At 33.5% G+C, this 18,274-nt stretch overlaps 3 protein-coding genes and 1 long non-coding RNA gene across 9 annotated transcripts; 3 read left to right on the plus strand and 1 right to left on the minus strand.

Moving 5' to 3' along the window:
* Positions 1-3: 3 nt before the first annotated feature.
* Positions 4-1,163, minus strand: AT1G09520 (uncharacterized protein). Its single transcript, NM_100823.4, has one exon. It carries the CDS (start codon positions 1,117-1,119, stop codon positions 337-339), a length of 783 nt encoding a protein of 260 aa, NP_563845.1. The 5' UTR covers positions 1,120-1,163; the 3' UTR covers positions 4-336.
* A 3,693-nt stretch (positions 1,164-4,856) lies between these two features.
* On the plus strand, positions 4,857-8,743 carry PIF3 (phytochrome interacting factor 3). 6 transcript variants are annotated; one of them, NM_001331837.1, is made up of 8 exons: positions 4,857-4,941; positions 5,548-5,897; positions 6,262-6,375; positions 6,467-7,346; positions 7,435-7,542; positions 7,634-7,699; positions 7,932-7,997; positions 8,073-8,743. In NM_001331837.1, the coding sequence occupies exons 3-8, from the start codon at positions 6,305-6,307 to the stop codon at positions 8,454-8,456; spliced, it is 1,575 nt and encodes a 524-aa protein (NP_001318965.1). In that variant the 5' UTR covers positions 4,857-4,941; positions 5,548-5,897; positions 6,262-6,304; the 3' UTR covers positions 8,457-8,743. The 6 variants fall into 6 exon arrangements, with proteins under 6 accessions (NP_001318965.1, NP_001318964.1, NP_001322700.1 ...); NM_001331836.1 differs by having other exon boundaries at positions 5,548-5,837; NM_001331838.1 differs by having other exon boundaries at positions 5,548-6,375.
* A 4,165-nt stretch (positions 8,744-12,908) lies between these two features.
* On the plus strand, positions 12,909-13,311 carry AT1G04703. The gene has a single exon (NR_138761.1). It is a non-coding gene; the product is annotated as an other RNA (long non-coding RNA).
* A 1,878-nt stretch (positions 13,312-15,189) lies between these two features.
* On the plus strand, positions 15,190-17,003 carry MYB61 (myb domain protein 61). The gene is made up of 3 exons (NM_100825.5): positions 15,190-15,554; positions 15,635-15,764; positions 15,941-17,003. The coding sequence occupies exons 1-3, from the start codon at positions 15,422-15,424 to the stop codon at positions 16,776-16,778; spliced, it is 1,101 nt and encodes a 366-aa protein (NP_172425.2). The 5' UTR covers positions 15,190-15,421; the 3' UTR covers positions 16,779-17,003.
* Positions 17,004-18,274: the final 1,271 nt, after the last annotated feature.

Genomic DNA, 18,274 nt, shown 5'->3' on the forward strand with positions numbered 1-18,274 from the left:
TAGATTTTAATTAGTTAAATTGACAGAGGAAATAACATTTTCAATCTCTATTATGAACAAGAATCACATCACAACTTGGACGATCACCGGTAACTAAAACCATCACCAGGCTATGTTACACAGTGTGGCTTTTGTAAAGACACAGAAACATATGATTTATTTTAAAAAAACACTTCACAGTTCCAAAGATTCCTACACATAGTAAACGATCGAAAAACATGAACAAACCAAAAAAGGATAACTTACAATCTACATTGAGATCGAATCAGAATCAGTTTCTTTCATCAGAAGCCGAAATGCTTGAAGTTGTGGTACCTGAAACTTTAAACATTGATTTCACCTAGACGCATCAGCTTCTTGCTTAACTTTAGCCAATTGTGTTGCCGGATTCTGTTTCTCTGTACCTCCATTGTTCTTAGTCGTAGTCGTCGTAGGAGTAGTAGTAGTATCAGAGCTCTCTGTTTCTTTCACAGTAGCACCATTTGATGCAGGACTCAGTTTTGGTTTCTGATCAACGGGAGCTTCTTTAAGCTTAGGAACAACCGATCTTGCCTTCTCCTTGGCATCAAGCATGACAACCTGCTCAAGAGCCTCGCGAGCTCTCTTCTTCGCCAAAGCAGCTTCTTTTCCTCTCCGGTCAGTTTCACACTTAGCGGTCATAACAGCTTTGTTCATTGAAGAAGCAGCGATCTTAGCAGCGCATAAGAAAGCTTCGGAGAGTGCTTTATCGACGAAGCGAGAGCCGTTTTCGTCGACGATAGGGCGGAAGAAGGAGAAGGAATTAGGGTCTCGGCAAGGAGGACAGAGATAAGAAAGGTGACTTTCATCGCCGGCACAGTGAATGTGAGTCAAGGAGTGGCACCCTTTAATGGAACAAGAGACGCGGCGAAAAGACGGCGGAGATGAATCGTACAAGGCGAAGCAACCGGGACAAAACGACGCCGGATGGTTGCGGAGGAGACAATGAGTGCAGAAGAAGCGGAGAGATGCACGGAGACGTACTGTGTGTATCACCCAGGCGTCTGAGCTTCCGCAATCATCGCATCTTTCGGTGGAATTCGCCGCTGCATCGGAAGTCGCGGAGGTTGACGTCGCCGTCGTTGACGATGGAAGATTCATAGTGTCTCTCTGGTCTTTGCGATTTTGGGAAATTAGGGTTTACTCCTCTTTTCAATCGAGGAAGAGGGTTGACGTGGCACTAATCGATTTGTTAGGCTATGTTGGCTTTACTTACTTGGGCCAAATGATTGTAACTGTTGAGCCCACTTGAATATCTAGCCACTTGTTTCTGTTAATTCTGACTCGGATGAGACCAAAGAGACGAATGTGGCCAGATATTATAGTGGGCTGATGAGTAAGGCCCAATAAAAATTTAAGGTTTAACACCTATCTACCGTTCCATAATTCTTCTACAAAAGGTTGTTGATTGTATTAAACAGTGTCGCATAAACTTTTAAGAGCACCGAACCGTATTAAATTCATCAACCAGTTTGTGGTAAAGATACAATAATGTGGATTTGGTTTTGTCTCTGATTCAATTTTAAATTGACAAAAATCTGAATTGGGTTTGGTTTATAGTTGAGATTGATTAGTTTTTTTGGACTATCCAAGGAAGTGGGGACGTGTTTGATTATGAGGATAGGGACACGGCAAAGCGTGTCAACGTGTAGAAGTTCATTGTATTTTGCATAATATACGTATATACATTACATACATACCGATTCTTGTTCGATATATTGTTTCTGGTCAACATTTTGCACCAAATTAAGGAAAAGACAAACAAAAGCATTTTGCACCAAAAGGAAACGCATTATTTTCTTCTATATTGTTCATATAGAATATGCCAGATTGTAATAGCATATGTCACATGTGTCACATCTCTTGTGCCCTCAAAAATCACCACGTGTATCGACTCATCATCTATCACCATCGTCGAGAATAATTTACCTGCTGATCATGATCATCTTCTCCAACAAATTTGCTTTTGTGTTGACGTAAAGTGACGTTTTGATAATATATATAGCAAATGTATCTGACCTTTTAAATTGTGGAAGGGCCAGTTCTAAGAAAAGAAAGAAAAAAAATGAGCTAGGGTTCTCTTTCCTAAGTTGTTCATGATAATGAGGTAAAAGATTAATGCCAGTATAAACTTCTGGCACGTGGTCGGCTAGCTAAAGATCAGATCTTTTATTTTTGTAGAGAATGTAGAGTAAGTGATCAAAAACCTGTTGTTGGCCTATTCCACGGCGGATTGAGAGAATTGTGCGGGGACAGGGTCTTGTCATTTTATTTGAGTTTTGGCCTAACATATAGCAACTAGATCATAACCCGTATATAGCACGGACATTAATATTTTATATAAATTAAATTGTATACTTTGTTATGTTTGCTATGTTTGTTAAAATTATTTGTTATATTTGTCAAACTTTAGTAAAATATATTTAAATTAAATTAAATTTATTAAAACTTAATAAATTTAAAAGTTTTTTTTGTTTGGAGACGCACTATTTACATACAAAATATCCGTTTCTATTTTTTGAGTACTTTTAGGGCCTGAAACTTTTTATCCAAACTGACCTAAACCCAACTGGACGCGACCCGAACCGAATATTTAGAATTATTCTATTAAATAGTAAATCATATACCCATTAATCCCAAACCCGAACGGGTTCTACATGAACTCGAATGGGTTACTCATATGTCCAGCCCTATTCTCTGATTTAATTATCTAAAAAATCCCAATAAACATATGTTTTGGTGAGTACTTTTTATTCAAAAAAATTTACATCCTCTTCTGCCAAAATCATTTCATAAGACATCCCAAAATCTTTGGAATAATGATTCCATGAATGAAGAATCCTAATTTGAATATACCAAGAGGTTTTGAAAGGTTTTAAGTTTTTGATAGGTGTGTATGTGAGAAGGTACATCCATCGTGATGGTAATCTGCTTATTTATAATTTTAACTTGCATTATACAGCAGATAGGCTTATATTTTAGTTAAACTAAAAACTTTTATTGTAAAATTGATTATAAATATATGATATTATTTTATTTGATTTTAAATGTATAGAAACTACGAGTTGTATATGTTTTGTTGATATTATTTATATTGTTTAGTGTTTAAAATTATATACTTGTATTTTGATTGTTAATTTTAGAGTTTCACATGTAGTATACCATCTTGTATTAATATTGATTTAAACCCGTCAATTGTAGGATTTTTCAGCTTGTATTAAAAATTGAATCACATCATACACATTAAAAAATCTAATATGTTATTAATTATTGTAGTATATAAGATTATAAATTTTAAAATAATATGTATGAAATTGAATATAAATATTCAAATTATGACACAGTACTCAGTAATTTTTTTTCTTAAATCTACTTTTGACCCGTTATAGTATTTTTTTCATGTACTGAACAATTTATATTCGTTTTTAAAAATTCAAATTGTGGCATATGCGAAAAAACTCTAATTATTTTTTTATAACGATGATATTATTTTTTCGCAAAAATAGAATCATATAAAGATGAGAGGTGAATTATAATAATTAATAAAAAATTAATATGATAATATTGATATCAAATCTAATTTGTTGATTTTAATTGGTTACTTTTTTGGAAATTAATAATGTATTTCGTTTTTGAGTTAAATTTAATTAATTAAATTAGTATTTGACTTTTTAATTTTTAAAGAAATGAATTAATTTACTCTTTAAAATTTTATTTCTAATGGCATACGTATGTAATTACTTACAAAAAATAAGGTTACATTTTAAAAATTAATATGATAATTTAGATATCAAATCTAATTTGTTGATTTTAATTGGTTACTTTTCTGGAAATTAATAATGTATTTCGTTTTTGAGTTAAATTTAATTAATTAAATTAGTATTTGACTCTTTAATTTTTAAAGAAATGAATTAATTTACTCTTTAAAATTTTATTTCTAATGGCATACCTATATAATTACTTACAAAAAAGAAGATTATATTTCAAATGTACTTCCCAAATAATATAGTAGGATCACTTCCATTCCGAGTTTTCTTCTTTCTTTGATATATATATCTACTTATTTATTTACTCGGTTTGATTTTATAATAAATTTGTTTATAATTATTTTCTGAACAAGAGATGGCCATAAAATACAGTGATGAAATCAATAATGGTCCATGCAAATGTACTCAAATTATCCACTTGGAAAGTTTATAGTATACAATGGGTTGTTACGTATTTTAGAATCTAATTTGCATGGCGATTTAATTGACATTTCATCATCAACCGAGCTATAACGAGAGATAAACCAGAAGATGCAACGTTCGTGAACAAACTCGACTGATATTCTAGATGGTTTTATTTATTTTTTACTTATAGAAAGGAACAAATTAGATTTAAAGATAATATGCTCTAATCTAAGAGTTTGGAACCACTATACCACATACTATATCCCATGATTAAAAAAAATCTCAATTATTATAGCGCAAATGATTGGTTTTCATCAGTTAATAGAACTTGCTGAGTGAGTCCCCAAATTTGAGGATGATTAGTAATTTAGTATCGTAAAGACTAAAAAAGACTTAAGAAAAATAGTAATGATTAGAGAAGTCAAACCTTTAATAATTAAGATAGATAAAGAGAGACAAGGTTGCTCAACCCCACTTGGAGTGTGATGCTTTTTTGGCAGTGTTCCTTTATGATAACACATCTCTTCACACACAACTTTAGTGTATCACAGGCCCATGTCACTTTAAGATAAGATAACATATTCTAGTATATGATTATTTTCATATTTGTAAGTGTATTAAATTATTCATAGACACACCATGAATTAATTGTAATAATGCGAAGGACCTGTATCATGTAACAGAGACAGACGAAGTGTGCAGAGGTCGGTGAGAAGCAATTTGGTCACCATGCTCCAACTCTCTTCTCTAGGTCCCTTTTGCTTTAATTTTCTCGTTTAATAACAATATCTTATGAAAGCAGTTACCATATCAATTGAAGGATTGTATAATACCGTAATTTATTTATATATAGTACATCTAATTAAACATTAATTATTTCTACTAATAGCCTAAAACCACTACTAATACAACAACTAGTACTTGTTTACGATAATTATTAAACTTGTCTCGATACCTACAACATGCCCAAAAAAGTAATCAATACTTTGTTTAATCACAAAGATCTCAGTGAGATGGTTCTATAGATAGTATTTCTGATTTGTTAGTATATTAGAGAATTGACCATCTATTAAAATAAGAGAATGAACACTATTTGATAAAACAATACATACGCAATTATCATTGTCTTTAATTTTTATCAAAGTAATCATACGATCGACTATTTGTATGCAAAAATTCATCATTTTATTTGCAAAAAAAAACAAACAAACATGGTAGAATTGTATTTGGTGTGTGTTTTAACAAATTGTTGCAATGTTTAGTGCAACATATATAATCCACTATATATAATCATTGACATAATTAATATTTGATTATATGAAGCAATTTCTCTTTAATTATGTGTTTATAAATATAGGGAGAAAAGAAAAATAGAGAGAAAGGTAAAGAGTAGAGCTAATGATTCGGGCGACGCTAAAAGGTTGAATGTTCGAGAGAAACGGAGTCTCAGAGACTGTGAAAACAAAAAATCAAAATCCTCAGTTACAGACGATTTGGTCCCCTCTCTTCTCTCTCTGCGTCCGTCTTGTGCGTCGATTTGTCTCCATCTCCTTCTCTCTCCGCCTACTTTCTCAGGACTACTCCAATTCGCCGACTTTTTCTCCTCTGTTCTCTGCATTTGGATTGATGCCACTTTAATACTTTGAGGTTCTCACTCTCTCTTTCTCTCTTCGCTGACTTCGATTGCTTCAGTACCCTTTTTCTCAGGTCAGCTACGATGATAGCTTTATTCAGACAAGAAGATCAAAGTTTTGATCTTTTTGTTTTGGTTTTCTTAAGAGATGGTTAATTAGGTCTTGAGTGCGCTGTTTTGAATCGTTCTTCAGTGTGATTAAACAATTGGTTTTGATTTGACTAATCATGTTGCCATTAAACTAAGTGAAAATCTCTGCTTTTTTTATATTGCATATTGATGATTGAGACATTGATTTCTTTTCTATTTCTTTATTTCCCAGTTTCTAATTTGGGAACTGAAAAGTTTTCTAATTTAAGCATTACAAAGTGTACAATTTTTGTTTCTGGCAAGTTTTTCTTGGCCTAATTCGTCTATTTTATGAATTCACCTTTTTAGGATCAAGACTTCGTAAAAGATTGTTTCTGTAAAACGCAACACCATGCCTCTGTTTGAGCTTTTCAGGCTCACCAAAGCTAAGCTTGAATCTGCTCAAGACAGGAACCCTTCTCCGTGAGTCCCATTCACTTGTCTCTCTTTAAGTCTGCCTTGTTTCAAGTTCATCAAATTCATGTGTTTTTTTGTTGTGTGTGAAAAATAACAGACCTGTAGATGAAGTTGTGGAGCTGGTGTGGGAAAATGGTCAGATATCAACTCAAAGTCAGTCAAGTAGATCGAGGAACATTCCTCCACCACAAGCAAACTCTTCTAGAGCTAGAGAGATTGGAAATGGCTCAAAGACGACTATGGTGGACGAGATCCCTATGTCAGTGCCATCACTAATGACGGGTTTGAGTCAAGACGATGACTTTGTTCCATGGTTGAATCATCATCCCTCCCTTGATGGATATTGCTCTGATTTCTTGCGTGATGTGTCGTCTCCTGTTACTGTCAACGAGCAAGAGAGTGATATGGCGGTAAACCAAACTGCTTTCCCGTTGTTTCAGAGAAGAAAGGATGGCAATGAATCAGCTCCTGCTGCTTCTTCGTCGCAGTATAACGGTTTCCAATCGCATTCTCTGTATGGAAGTGATAGAGCTAGAGATCTTCCTAGCCAACAAACCAATCCGGATCGGTTTACTCAGACGCAGGAACCACTAATTACTAGTAACAAGCCTAGTTTGGTCAACTTTTCACATTTCTTACGCCCTGCAACTTTTGCGAAGACTACTAATAATAACCTTCATGACACTAAAGAAAAGAGTCCTCAAAGCCCGCCAAATGTGTTTCAGACCAGAGTTCTTGGAGCTAAAGACTCTGAAGATAAGGTTCTTAACGAGTCTGTTGCTTCTGCTACGCCTAAAGATAACCAAAAGGCTTGCCTAATATCAGAGGACTCATGTAGAAAAGACCAAGAGAGTGAAAAAGCAGTTGTATGTTCTTCTGTTGGCTCGGGTAATAGTCTCGATGGCCCATCCGAAAGTCCTTCACTTTCTTTAAAGAGAAAGCATTCGAATATTCAAGACATTGACTGTCATAGTGAAGTGAGTTAAACTCATGTCATTTTATGCACATTACAATTTCGTTTCTTTGTTGTTTTCTTCAGTTTTTTTATTGAATATTGTTGAGCAGGATGTGGAAGAAGAATCAGGAGATGGAAGAAAGGAAGCAGGTCCATCTCGAACGGGTTTGGGTTCAAAGAGAAGCCGCTCTGCAGAAGTGCATAATCTGTCTGAAAGGGTGAGTGAGTGAAGCCCCTAAAGGGTTTTTGTCCATTCTCAAACTCACAAAAGATTGCTATATTTGGTAACTTACTGTCCTCAATTTTCAGAGACGGCGTGATAGGATCAACGAGAAGATGCGTGCCCTGCAAGAACTCATTCCAAACTGTAACAAGGTCAGCTTCTTCTCCTTTACAAATACCATTCATGATTCATTTTTGTTTGAAAGATAAGGAGCAATGCCAAATAAACTAAAACTTGCATCTTAGAACGAATTGCTAAAGGTTTTTGATTGGTTTCCGTATTTATTAAACCGGAAAAACAATTGAAACCATATTGTAAGCAAGATTGTTCAAGCCGAGAATTTTCGTATTTAATCAGCTTTTGTAACATTTATATGGTTTAAAGGTGGACAAAGCTTCGATGCTAGATGAAGCCATCGAGTATCTCAAGTCACTCCAACTTCAAGTGCAGGTAACACTCTCATTACTCTCTAGAGTCGATAAAAATCGTGCAAACTAATAATCTAAACACAATAATCGCCAACAGATCATGTCAATGGCGTCTGGTTACTATCTGCCACCGGCGGTTATGTTCCCACCGGGTATGGGGCATTACCCGGCAGCAGCTGCTGCAATGGCAATGGGTATGGGAATGCCTTATGCAATGGGCTTGCCTGATTTGAGCCGTGGTGGTTCATCGGTTAACCACGGACCACAGTTCCAAGTCTCGGGGATGCAACAACAACCAGTGGCGATGGGTATTCCACGTGTCTCTGGTGGTGGTATCTTTGCCGGTTCTTCGACGATTGGCAATGGCTCGACTAGAGATTTATCTGGTTCTAAAGATCAAACAACGACGAATAACAACAGTAACTTGAAACCAATAAAGAGAAAACAGGGGTCTTCTGATCAGTTTTGTGGATCGTCGTGACATAAATACAAACTTATGAACTGATGTATTGTTTATTTGTAGCATTCAAACAAATCTATTTTATAATCCTAAACAAAATTAATTTGTGTTCGTTATAACAGTGAAGAGCTTTGTGCTTATTGGTGGGTTCTGTTCTGTTTCTTGTTTTGAATTAAAAAATGTTTTTAATATTTTCAAAGGTTTTGTTCCCTTTTTAATGTAGCGTGGGGTTCACTATATAGATGGACCTGGTTAAACAAGCGTGATGGGCTTCTCAGCCCATTTTGTTAAATAACTTAATTATGACATTTTCTTTCGATTTCCTTTTTTTTCTTTTTTTGGGCCAGGACTATTGAACTAGTGAAGCTGAATATATACCCACGCGAAAATTGAAATTATTGGAAGTTTTTTTTTTTTTTTTTTTTTGTTGGAACCTATAGGGTGTATATAAGTTACATGATACACGGTGTTTGAGCGCATCACTTAGCTTGATATGTAGTTTATGTTATACGTAGTAAGTGATTCGCTCACGCATGACTGTTACGTTTTCTTTAACAAAAAGAAAGGGAATCGATGGTTAGGGTTAGGTCAACGATCGGAGGAGTTGAGCTAGAGCCTAGAGAACCATAGTTTGGAAGAGGGCAAATGTGAGCTCCTGATTTGTTTCTCGGATGCTGGAAGCTATATATATGTCCATGATTGTATCGATTGGGAGTTTTGTCGAAAGTAAAAAATTTCTTCCTCAATTCTTTAGGAAGTTTGTTACTTTGTTTTATGTTCACAAAACGTTGTCAACTTCTCGTAGATGCTTGTTTCTATAGTTAGAGATGTTTTATATACCCAGCCTGCCAGCCAGCGAGCAGACTTTTATTAATAGTTTCCCCTATATATAGGCTATATAGCTTTAGCGTAAACTTAAGTTCTGTGTGGTAAATCGCGTCTTCACAAACATTTTTGCACCAAAGACTTCTTAAAAGTAATATATAGAAGAGAAATTTAGATGATTCTGTCCTCGTTTAAATTGATGAGACTTATTAAACTTAAGTAATGCATAATAAATAAAACATTAAAACCTTTAGTACTGAAAAAGGTAGTCTATATAGTGGAAAGCAGAGAAGAACAAAAAAGGGTTTATACTTCCATTTAGATTTTGTATCTTCTAATGGAGGTGGATTAGACAGCTCTAACTAATTACGAAAGACAACAAGCAGTAGAAAATGGACACGTCGAACACCTAGGGAGACAAATTAATGAATTACACGAGGTTTAGATCGAAACTTGAAATAGAAGAAAATGGTGTTAATGTGGCAAAGCAAAAGAAAAGTTAAACATCATTTTGCTTTTGGCTACATTAATATATCAAGATTACCTATGATTATGTCTCTTCTTCTCTCCTTTCTTACCAGTTAGATTGGGCCATATTAGAGAGAAATTCAACCATACAAGCCCTCTTTTCTCACTTTTAATCAAATCTGTAATATTATTTGCCTTCTTTTCTAAGTTTGATATTTTTCTCGACCACAAAATCACAAAACACAAATCAAATGATCAGTTTTGGAAAAGCAAATGAGGCAAGCAATTAGTAAAAATAGCATAACCACTTGGGTGTTTAATTTTTTTCCGTATAATCCAAAAGTATTTTTTCAGTAGAACTACAACATAAAATAAAGGACTTAATTAACAAGTATATAATCATCAAAATCGTATTATAAAACCATTTATTTTATTTGAAAAACTAACTCAATCCACAATAACTCAACTAATTAGAAAAGCATCAGCCAAAAAAATGATTAAAAAATATAATAAAAAAATGATTATCTTTCAATTTGGGGGCATAATATATTTATCAGAAAACATTGCTTTTTTATTAACGAAAGGAATATTTAGAAGAAACTTTAAAATATAGAAAAAGATAACAGAAAATAATGAAAAGGGACCTTAGTACAAAGTGCATGCATGTGCTAATGTTTCCTTGATGATGGGATTAGTGCTAAACGGGCCAATTAAGATGGTATACAATAATACAATTAAGGTCACTTCTCATTGGGCCCTCTATCTCTTTCTCCGTGACCTCATCCTCTTAATCTAAAATGACTAAATGTTCTATACTTTTTAATAAGTCCCTTTCTCCTTGTCTAATTAATAAAATTCTTTTTAACACAAAAAAAAGCCGAAAAATCTTCCATCAACATCGTTGTAGAGCGTTATTAAAAATTGTACACTTCCACAAACTTTTATTGGATGCATATTTTCGTTAGTCAATATAATTGGTGGTTATATCCTTTAATAGCGTAATCTAGATTTGGGTCTAAACCTTTTAGTTATAGAAACCTAGCGTACAGAGTAAACAACAAGATACATTGATGAATAATGTATGTAAACTAAGTCGGAGCCAAGATAAAACAAAAATATTAGTTTTGTTCTCCCTCGTTTTTTATGATATCGCTATGTCAGGATCACTTATTTTTTTCACGAATATTGACATATATTTCTAAAATTAGTTCGATAAAAGATTATTGGGTTCATAAATGATTAATGGTAAATGTATCAATTTTTGGCTACCAAAACCTTAAATACTAAGATGCTTATTGGAGTTCGAACTCACTTCCATAATTAGGTTAACATTTTTAAGAATAGCTTGCTCAGAGATAGCATATGCATTCAGATTGAAAAAAGGATGGAACAAAAATCATCGTAGGTGACACAATCACTAAGTTTTCAAGTTCCTATATATACCTGACGACTATTTTTTATAAGCTTGATCAAGAGAAGCCAGAAAACAAAAAAAGTAATGCGATGCTGATTACAAGTTGTAAAATGCACAACCCCAAGAATTCTAACAGAACCACTTATTGTGATATATCTTGCTTTTCGAATTTTTCAGCAGTTTCATTTTGGTTGTCAGGACTCAGATGTATTATAATATAGTAACTTACATCGAAACCAAATTAAAGCGCCTTCAAATCATATATATATTTTTCTTGAATTTTGATTTAAAAAAATGGGAACCCTAAGAGAACATAATAGGGCCTAGATTTAAGGAAAGCTATATATGTTAATACTATGAGAGACGTGTTCAGTGTACAGCCTCTTCTCCGTATTTTTTGTCGGCGAAGATGTTATAATCCTCGTGAGTTGTAACAATGGCGAACGACAACGACCATATGATGGACCCTTTCTCACTTCTCTACTTAGACAGACTTTCAAATTACCTTAGGGCAAAACCAACGGATATTACAGTGATTATATATACTTAATTAGCTTTAAAATGGGGTGCACACACAAAAAAAGGGTGAAAAATATATATATGAAAACGAGTGATAATAAGGATTTTGTTGAGAGAACAGCTCATGTATATCCTCTATTGTTCTGTATACATTTTGGTTTTAATGTTTTTTTTTTGAAGGGTTTGGTTTTAATGGTTACTTCAATAATATTTTCCATACATAGCTACAATGTAAACCTTCTATTGCACTGCATGAAGATCAACGTAACCATGCAATGATGCAAATTATAATCATTTATCCCCCACCAAAACTAGGGTTCGTATTTTAAAAAACAAAACAAAACAAAACCTAGAAATATATGCATTCCGCAGTGGTATCATTTTTTGGTCTTTGTACTATTATTGAAAAACATTAACATACATAATTCAAAAACAAAAATTTAATGGTTTAATTCTCAGGTACAAAAATGATACTTTTCGTAAATGGAGTTTGGTAAGGGAAGTTACCATAATATTGTATGTTTGTTCTCAAAAAGTAGCATCAAAACTCTTAATATTATAATTAAGTTCAAAAATACAACAAAAAAAAAAAGGTTTAGAAAGAGTTTCTAAAGATTCTGGAAGAGGTCAAAAAAAATTAACATAATTTTTTGACAAATATCTAATAACCCACAAATTATGATAACTTGGATATATATATATATCTGAAGAGATTATTTTGAGGTTTCGACAAGGATATTTTTTAAAACTGAAGAGATTAATCTGAGAGCTTAATTGCAAATAACAAATATAGAAGCATGCTCCTATAAAATCAAAATCAACGCTTAAATTAAAAAAATCTGAAATGAGATATGGTTTGCATATAATGGAAGGGCTGGCGGCGGATATATGCATGATTATCTTAAAATCATGATGATGATGATCAATGATGGGTCTCAATCATGCATGATCCTAATCGAATATGTTCCATTTTTGAGGGGATACTAATAGTTTTTAGTTGTACGTAGTTAACATAAAATGTTTTTCTTTTCCATGATATACTCCATTAACGTGTTGATTGGTATTAGTTTATTGAGTATGATTAAAAAGAAACTCAGCTGAATTGCAAAGTCTTTCCATATATTATTCACGCTTCTCGTAATTAATCATTTGGTGAATTATATAATTCGAAGTATCTTTTGACAGCTCTAGTTCGAGATATTATACAATAAAATCAACTAGCTACTCTATTTATTTTATTGTGTTCGATAATGAGACATTTCATGTCGGTTTTGTTTAATTTTATAAGAAGAGACATTATTGAGCGAGTTTTCTTTTTGGGTTCCTGCATGAACAATGGCAAATTGTGGGAACTTTACATATCGCTTCTCTCAGACTCTGAGCACTTCTATAAAGCTACACTTTCTGACCAAGACACTAGTCTGACTCTTTGGTTCGGCCATTTCCAACCAGCACCAGTTGCTGGACCACTTGCTTCTCCATCTTAATGAAGCCACAAATGAACACATTCTCCTCAAAGCTTCCTCTCAAATTTTTGCAAAATATTTGAAAACCATTTTCTTGTTTTCCTATTAAAATTTGTAATATATAGTAAACTTTTAACAGTAATAAAGAAAAAAGATTAGTAAGTTCTCTTTTTTAATTCATATACGTGTAGTCTTTTTTCCACGATATTTTTAGGATTGGGTCCCAATAAACAAATGGATAAACGGTAAGAGTCTAACGAGAGGCCGTCTCTAGATAACGTAAGAAAGCTACAAAAATTCAACATGTGAATATTTGAGGGAAAGTTTGAGTGGATGGACAAAGAATATACCCTCTCTATTATGAATCATTTTAAGGCAAAAAAAGGGAGAAAGATGACAAAGAGAAGTGAGTCAATTTAATTTAAAACGTATAAAGCAAACAAAAGAGACACTTGATTATTCTCATTCATCTGCAAAAGTAACCATATTTTTTAAGCAAAATTTCTAAATTTCGTTATGTAGCCATTTAATTCCATTTAATCATTTTTGGAAACATTAACCAATGATGACAATTTCTTGCTGGTTATGAACCTTTCCCATTATTTCCTTTATTTGATGCGTTCATCTTCACAAATATTTAGTCCTCATTTAGCATTTGCTTTTAATTCATTGCATTAATCTTTCATGACGACAACACACAACTCTTCTTTGTCCTCATTCTTATCTACATATATCATCTAAGGTGTTATTTTAATTGTTCCATTCTCACTACAAATAATTTTTGCAAAAACGTTTCTAATGCTCTAGTAAATATTTGGTTTTGATCCGTGTACGATACACGTATGATGTAATCCTATATCTTTATACGACGGCTCGCTGATTTTTCTGGGTTGAAAGATTTTAAAATTGATCTTCTAATAAATCACAACAAATTTATACATTAGACATAAATTGAGAATTACTCTTTCTCTTGACAAAAAAAACATTCAAAAAGCTTTTGGGAATCACTTTTTCAATAAATCACACATCCCAATAGCTTCAAACAGTTGTAGTAAAATGTACGTCAGGTTCACTTGGTGACATATATAATTAAGAGAGAAAAAAAACACATGCACATCATCATTAGCAAAGAGATATCCTTGTCACAGACCAAAATATTTTAAAGAGCACACATTGCTCCAAACTCTCGTCGACTTTGATACATTATTAAGAACTCTTACCAATTTATATGTGGAATCCATCTTTCCATCAATTATAATCTTAATAAACTCTACACTCTTCTCGCAGCTGATTTACTAATAAAAAATAAAAATAAAAAAAACTTTTTGTTTCGATGCTTTCTCTCACTCGGACAAATACTAACGATCATTTTAGAATAAGTCAACCATATTGAAAACGACTCTCAACTAATTACGTAAACTTATATTTTGAAGTAGTCATTCTTACATTGTTGTAAACACTTTTCCATAAATGCATGAAGTTTATAATTATAAAATATTTAGACATATTCCTATCAATTTTTTATAGATCACGATTTACATGAATCTCCGAAAAGAGAAACATCAAAAGAATATGGAAAAATTTCCGAAATAAAAACTCTAGAAGAATTGCTGAGGTCACGCCGGTTTTGGCTGTGTAGAGTGATTCGTAACATCTTTTAGGCTGAACATGAATGAGCATGTCTCCACTACTTAGACTCACATAATTTTAGCTCTATAAAAGAAATAATTTTCGGTGATTGTTTGAAATTAATATATATCGATCATACTTTTGTCGTAGCGTTTGAACGTATGATCATAATGGGTCCATTTAGAGATGACGAATGTATGATGATTAGAGTGATGTAAAAGGTTTAAAAAACTACTACATGAACTCCATTTCTTAACCTTAACTTTCTTACCATTGGTGCGAGCCGATCCGACGTGGACCAATCAAATTGTTTCTACAAAGCTGAAAAAAATTTACACACTTTTGCAACTTTTCTCTCAATCCTTTTTTAAAAAGAAGATTTAGAAAAGGAAAATAGTAGTAAAAGAGAGCATAAAATTCAACAAACCCTTCTGAAGAAAGTGACTTTTCTTAGTTCTATTAATACTCTCTCTCTCTGCAGATCTGTTACTTCATTATCTCTTCCTTTTTTTCATTAGATTCCATTAACCTTCAAAAGTTTTTCTAATACATTCTCTCTGCTCACAACTTTTTTTTCTTTCAATACTTGTAAAGAAAAAATAGAGCTTTCTTCTTCTTCTCTTTTACTGTTAGCTTTGCACAGCATTGCAGCTGTGAATAACTAAATGGGGAGACATTCTTGCTGTTACAAACAAAAGCTGAGGAAAGGGCTTTGGTCTCCTGAAGAAGACGAGAAGCTTCTTACTCACATCACCAATCACGGCCATGGCTGCTGGAGCTCTGTCCCTAAACTCGCTGGTAACATTTCTTCCTTTATTCCAAGAAACAAACGAAGAAGCTACTTTTTGTAATAACAACAGCTGAGTCTTCTTCTACAGGTTTGCAGAGATGTGGGAAGAGTTGTCGACTAAGATGGATCAATTACTTGAGACCTGATTTAAAGAGAGGAGCTTTTTCTCCTGAAGAAGAGAATCTCATCGTCGAACTTCATGCCGTCCTTGGAAACAGGTAATAATTAGTTATCAACAATAATGCTGTCTAAGAAAAAATATCATAGAAAACAGAGGATCATGTTTATGTTTTCAGCTTCATTCCTCTGTTTTTTGCTCTGCTCTGTTTTAACAGAGGATCAAGTTTATGTCTTAAGCCTCCTCTGTTTTTGGCTTTGGTCTGTTTATACTCAGATGGTCACAGATTGCGTCAAGGCTTCCGGGTAGAACCGACAACGAGATCAAGAATCTATGGAACTCAAGCATCAAGAAGAAACTGAAACAAAGAGGCATTGACCCAAACACACACAAGCCCATCTCTGAAGTTGAGAGTTTTAGCGACAAAGACAAACCAACAACAAGCAACAACAAAAGAAGCGGTAACGATCACAAGTCTCCTAGTTCCTCTTCTGCGACTAACCAAGACTTCTTCCTCGAAAGGCCATCTGATTTATCCGACTACTTCGGATTTCAGAAGCTTAACTTCAACTCCAATCTAGGACTCTCTGTTACAACTGATTCTTCACTCTGCTCGATGATTCCGCCGCAGTTTAGCCCCGGGAACATGGTTGGTTCTGTCCTTCAGACACCAGTATGCGTAAAGCCCTCGATTAGTCTTCCTCCCGACAACAACAGTTCGAGTCCTATCTCCGGAGGAGATCATGTGAAATTGGCTGCACCAAACTGGGAATTTCAGACAAACAACAATAATACCTCAAATTTCTTCGACAATGGCGGATTCTCATGGTCTATCCCAAATTCTTCTACTTCTTCTTCACAAGTCAAACCAAATCATAACTTCGAAGAAATAAAATGGTCAGAGTATTTGAACACACCGTTCTTCATAGGGAGTACTGTACAGAGTCAAACCTCTCAACCAATCTACATCAAATCAGAAACAGATTACTTAGCCAATGTTTCAAACATGACAGATCCTTGGAGCCAAAACGAGAACTTGGGCACAACTGAAACTAGTGACGTGTTCTCCAAGGATCTTCAGAGAATGGCCGTCTCTTTTGGTCAGTCCCTTTAGCTTTTTTCTTTCTTTCTTTCTTATTTCTAACAGATGTAGAGAACATAAAGATATACAAATACATACAATGTCAATACGTACAGTGGATTTAAGTGTTCTGTATATTTCATGGGCGAGCTGTCTTTATTTTTATGTTTATTTTTGAAGCGTGTTTTATACGTCAAAGATTCTTCTTTCTTTTGCAAAACCTTTCAGTATCATACTAAATACTTTTGTTTTTGTTAAGATTTTATGTATAGTATTCTTGATGATTCATCAGAGAGGTCTGTGTTTGCCATTAATCTGTTGAAGAACAATGATGAACGCAATAAATCTGTTTCTGTCTGTTTCCGTGAACGAATTGTGATCCATAGTCACATCCTTCACCATTTTTCAGACCTGTAATTAATTAAACGACAAAAGAAAACATCAAATTAAAGCAAAAAATAATAATAAACTCAAGTGGGGATTAGCTCAACTAATTAGAAGGGACACTTTTTTTTTTCAAACAGAGCCAAATTTAAATTTCATTATTTAAGAAAATGATTTACGTATTCTGAAATCATCAAGTTTTTTTTTGGCTATTGAATACCCTAAATTTCTGGTTATGATAATTTTCTATATATACAAACTGTGTCATATGTTTAGTCTTTCTTGTCTGTCTGTGCATTTTTAATAAGAGTCTTATCAGAGAATTGGAATTGTCCCCATTGACCAGAAACTTATGTTTTTTTGGCCGGCGTCGGAATATTCTTTTGCAGTAGAAAATTCCCAATAGCTTCAGGATTTGACCATAATAAACATCGACGGAAGTGATGGGATGGTTTTCAATTTTCTTATCCTTAAGTTACTTTATAACACTATTAAAAAAAAAATATTCCAATCCAAAACAAAACACTTTTTACTTTTTAGAAATAACCTAACGCAATAACTCGACCGGTAAGTTAAAGAGTGTTGTTTGACTTTAAATGCAAAGTCGATAGCAAAAACTAGTTTAATGTAATGGAGAAATATGTAGAAATTTTTGGCATAACTAATAATAAAAAAGAGAATCAATCTGCTCAAATTAAAAATTATCTAGGCTAAGGGTAGAGATTATTTTCTGTGCTAAACGTGTATTATTTACCGACCAAAAGATTAATCGGTTTGAAGATTTAAAAGGTATCATAAATATGCATTTGCGTTATAACAAAGTTTAGTGAAAGGCGAGAGTGCATGTGAAACGAATAATTGGTGCTACAATATTAAACCAATCATTGTGTTAGCTTTGATTAATTGGCGTATGTTATGTAAGGATGATTAACAGAAACACTTGTCGCAGTTTGTTAGTAATTAAAAAAGAGGAAGATATATTATGCTTAAAGAAATGGGGAAAAAAAATAGAGAATGTCGTGGAATCTTGCATTTTTTTTTTTTATCTCTTATGATTTGTTCATGAATCATGACTTCATATCTATCTATATAGTTGACATCTAAAATATACTTTTAAAAGTCGCGTTACAATGAGAAGTAAAACA

This window comes from Arabidopsis thaliana, assembly GCF_000001735.4.
Source record: "Arabidopsis thaliana chromosome 1 sequence".
Taxonomy (NCBI): domain Eukaryota; kingdom Viridiplantae; phylum Streptophyta; class Magnoliopsida; order Brassicales; family Brassicaceae; genus Arabidopsis; species Arabidopsis thaliana.

What these genes read in the sequence shown, in the direction of transcription:
- AT1G09520 (NM_100823.4), bottom strand. Translation starts at nt 1,119, where the DNA reads ATGAATCTTCCATCGTCAACGACGGCGACGTCAACCTCCGCGACTTCC.
- PIF3 (NM_001331838.1), top strand. Translation starts at nt 6,305, where the DNA reads ATGCCTCTGTTTGAGCTTTTCAGGCTCACCAAAGCTAAGCTTGAATCT. An exon ending in ACATTGACTGTCATAGTGAA is followed by an intron (nt 7,347 to 7,434) that starts GTGAGTTAAACT and finishes ATTGTTGAGCAG; the next exon opens with GATGTGGAAGAAGAATCAGG. An exon ending in TGCATAATCTGTCTGAAAGG is followed by an intron (nt 7,543 to 7,633) that starts GTGAGTGAGTGA and finishes CTCAATTTTCAG; the next exon opens with AGACGGCGTGATAGGATCAA.
- MYB61 (NM_100825.5), top strand. Translation starts at nt 15,422, where the DNA reads ATGGGGAGACATTCTTGCTGTTACAAACAAAAGCTGAGGAAAGGGCTT. An exon ending in CTCTGTCCCTAAACTCGCTG is followed by an intron (nt 15,555 to 15,634) that starts GTAACATTTCTT and finishes CTTCTTCTACAG; the next exon opens with GTTTGCAGAGATGTGGGAAG. An exon ending in CATGCCGTCCTTGGAAACAG is followed by an intron (nt 15,765 to 15,940) that starts GTAATAATTAGT and finishes GTTTATACTCAG; the next exon opens with ATGGTCACAGATTGCGTCAA.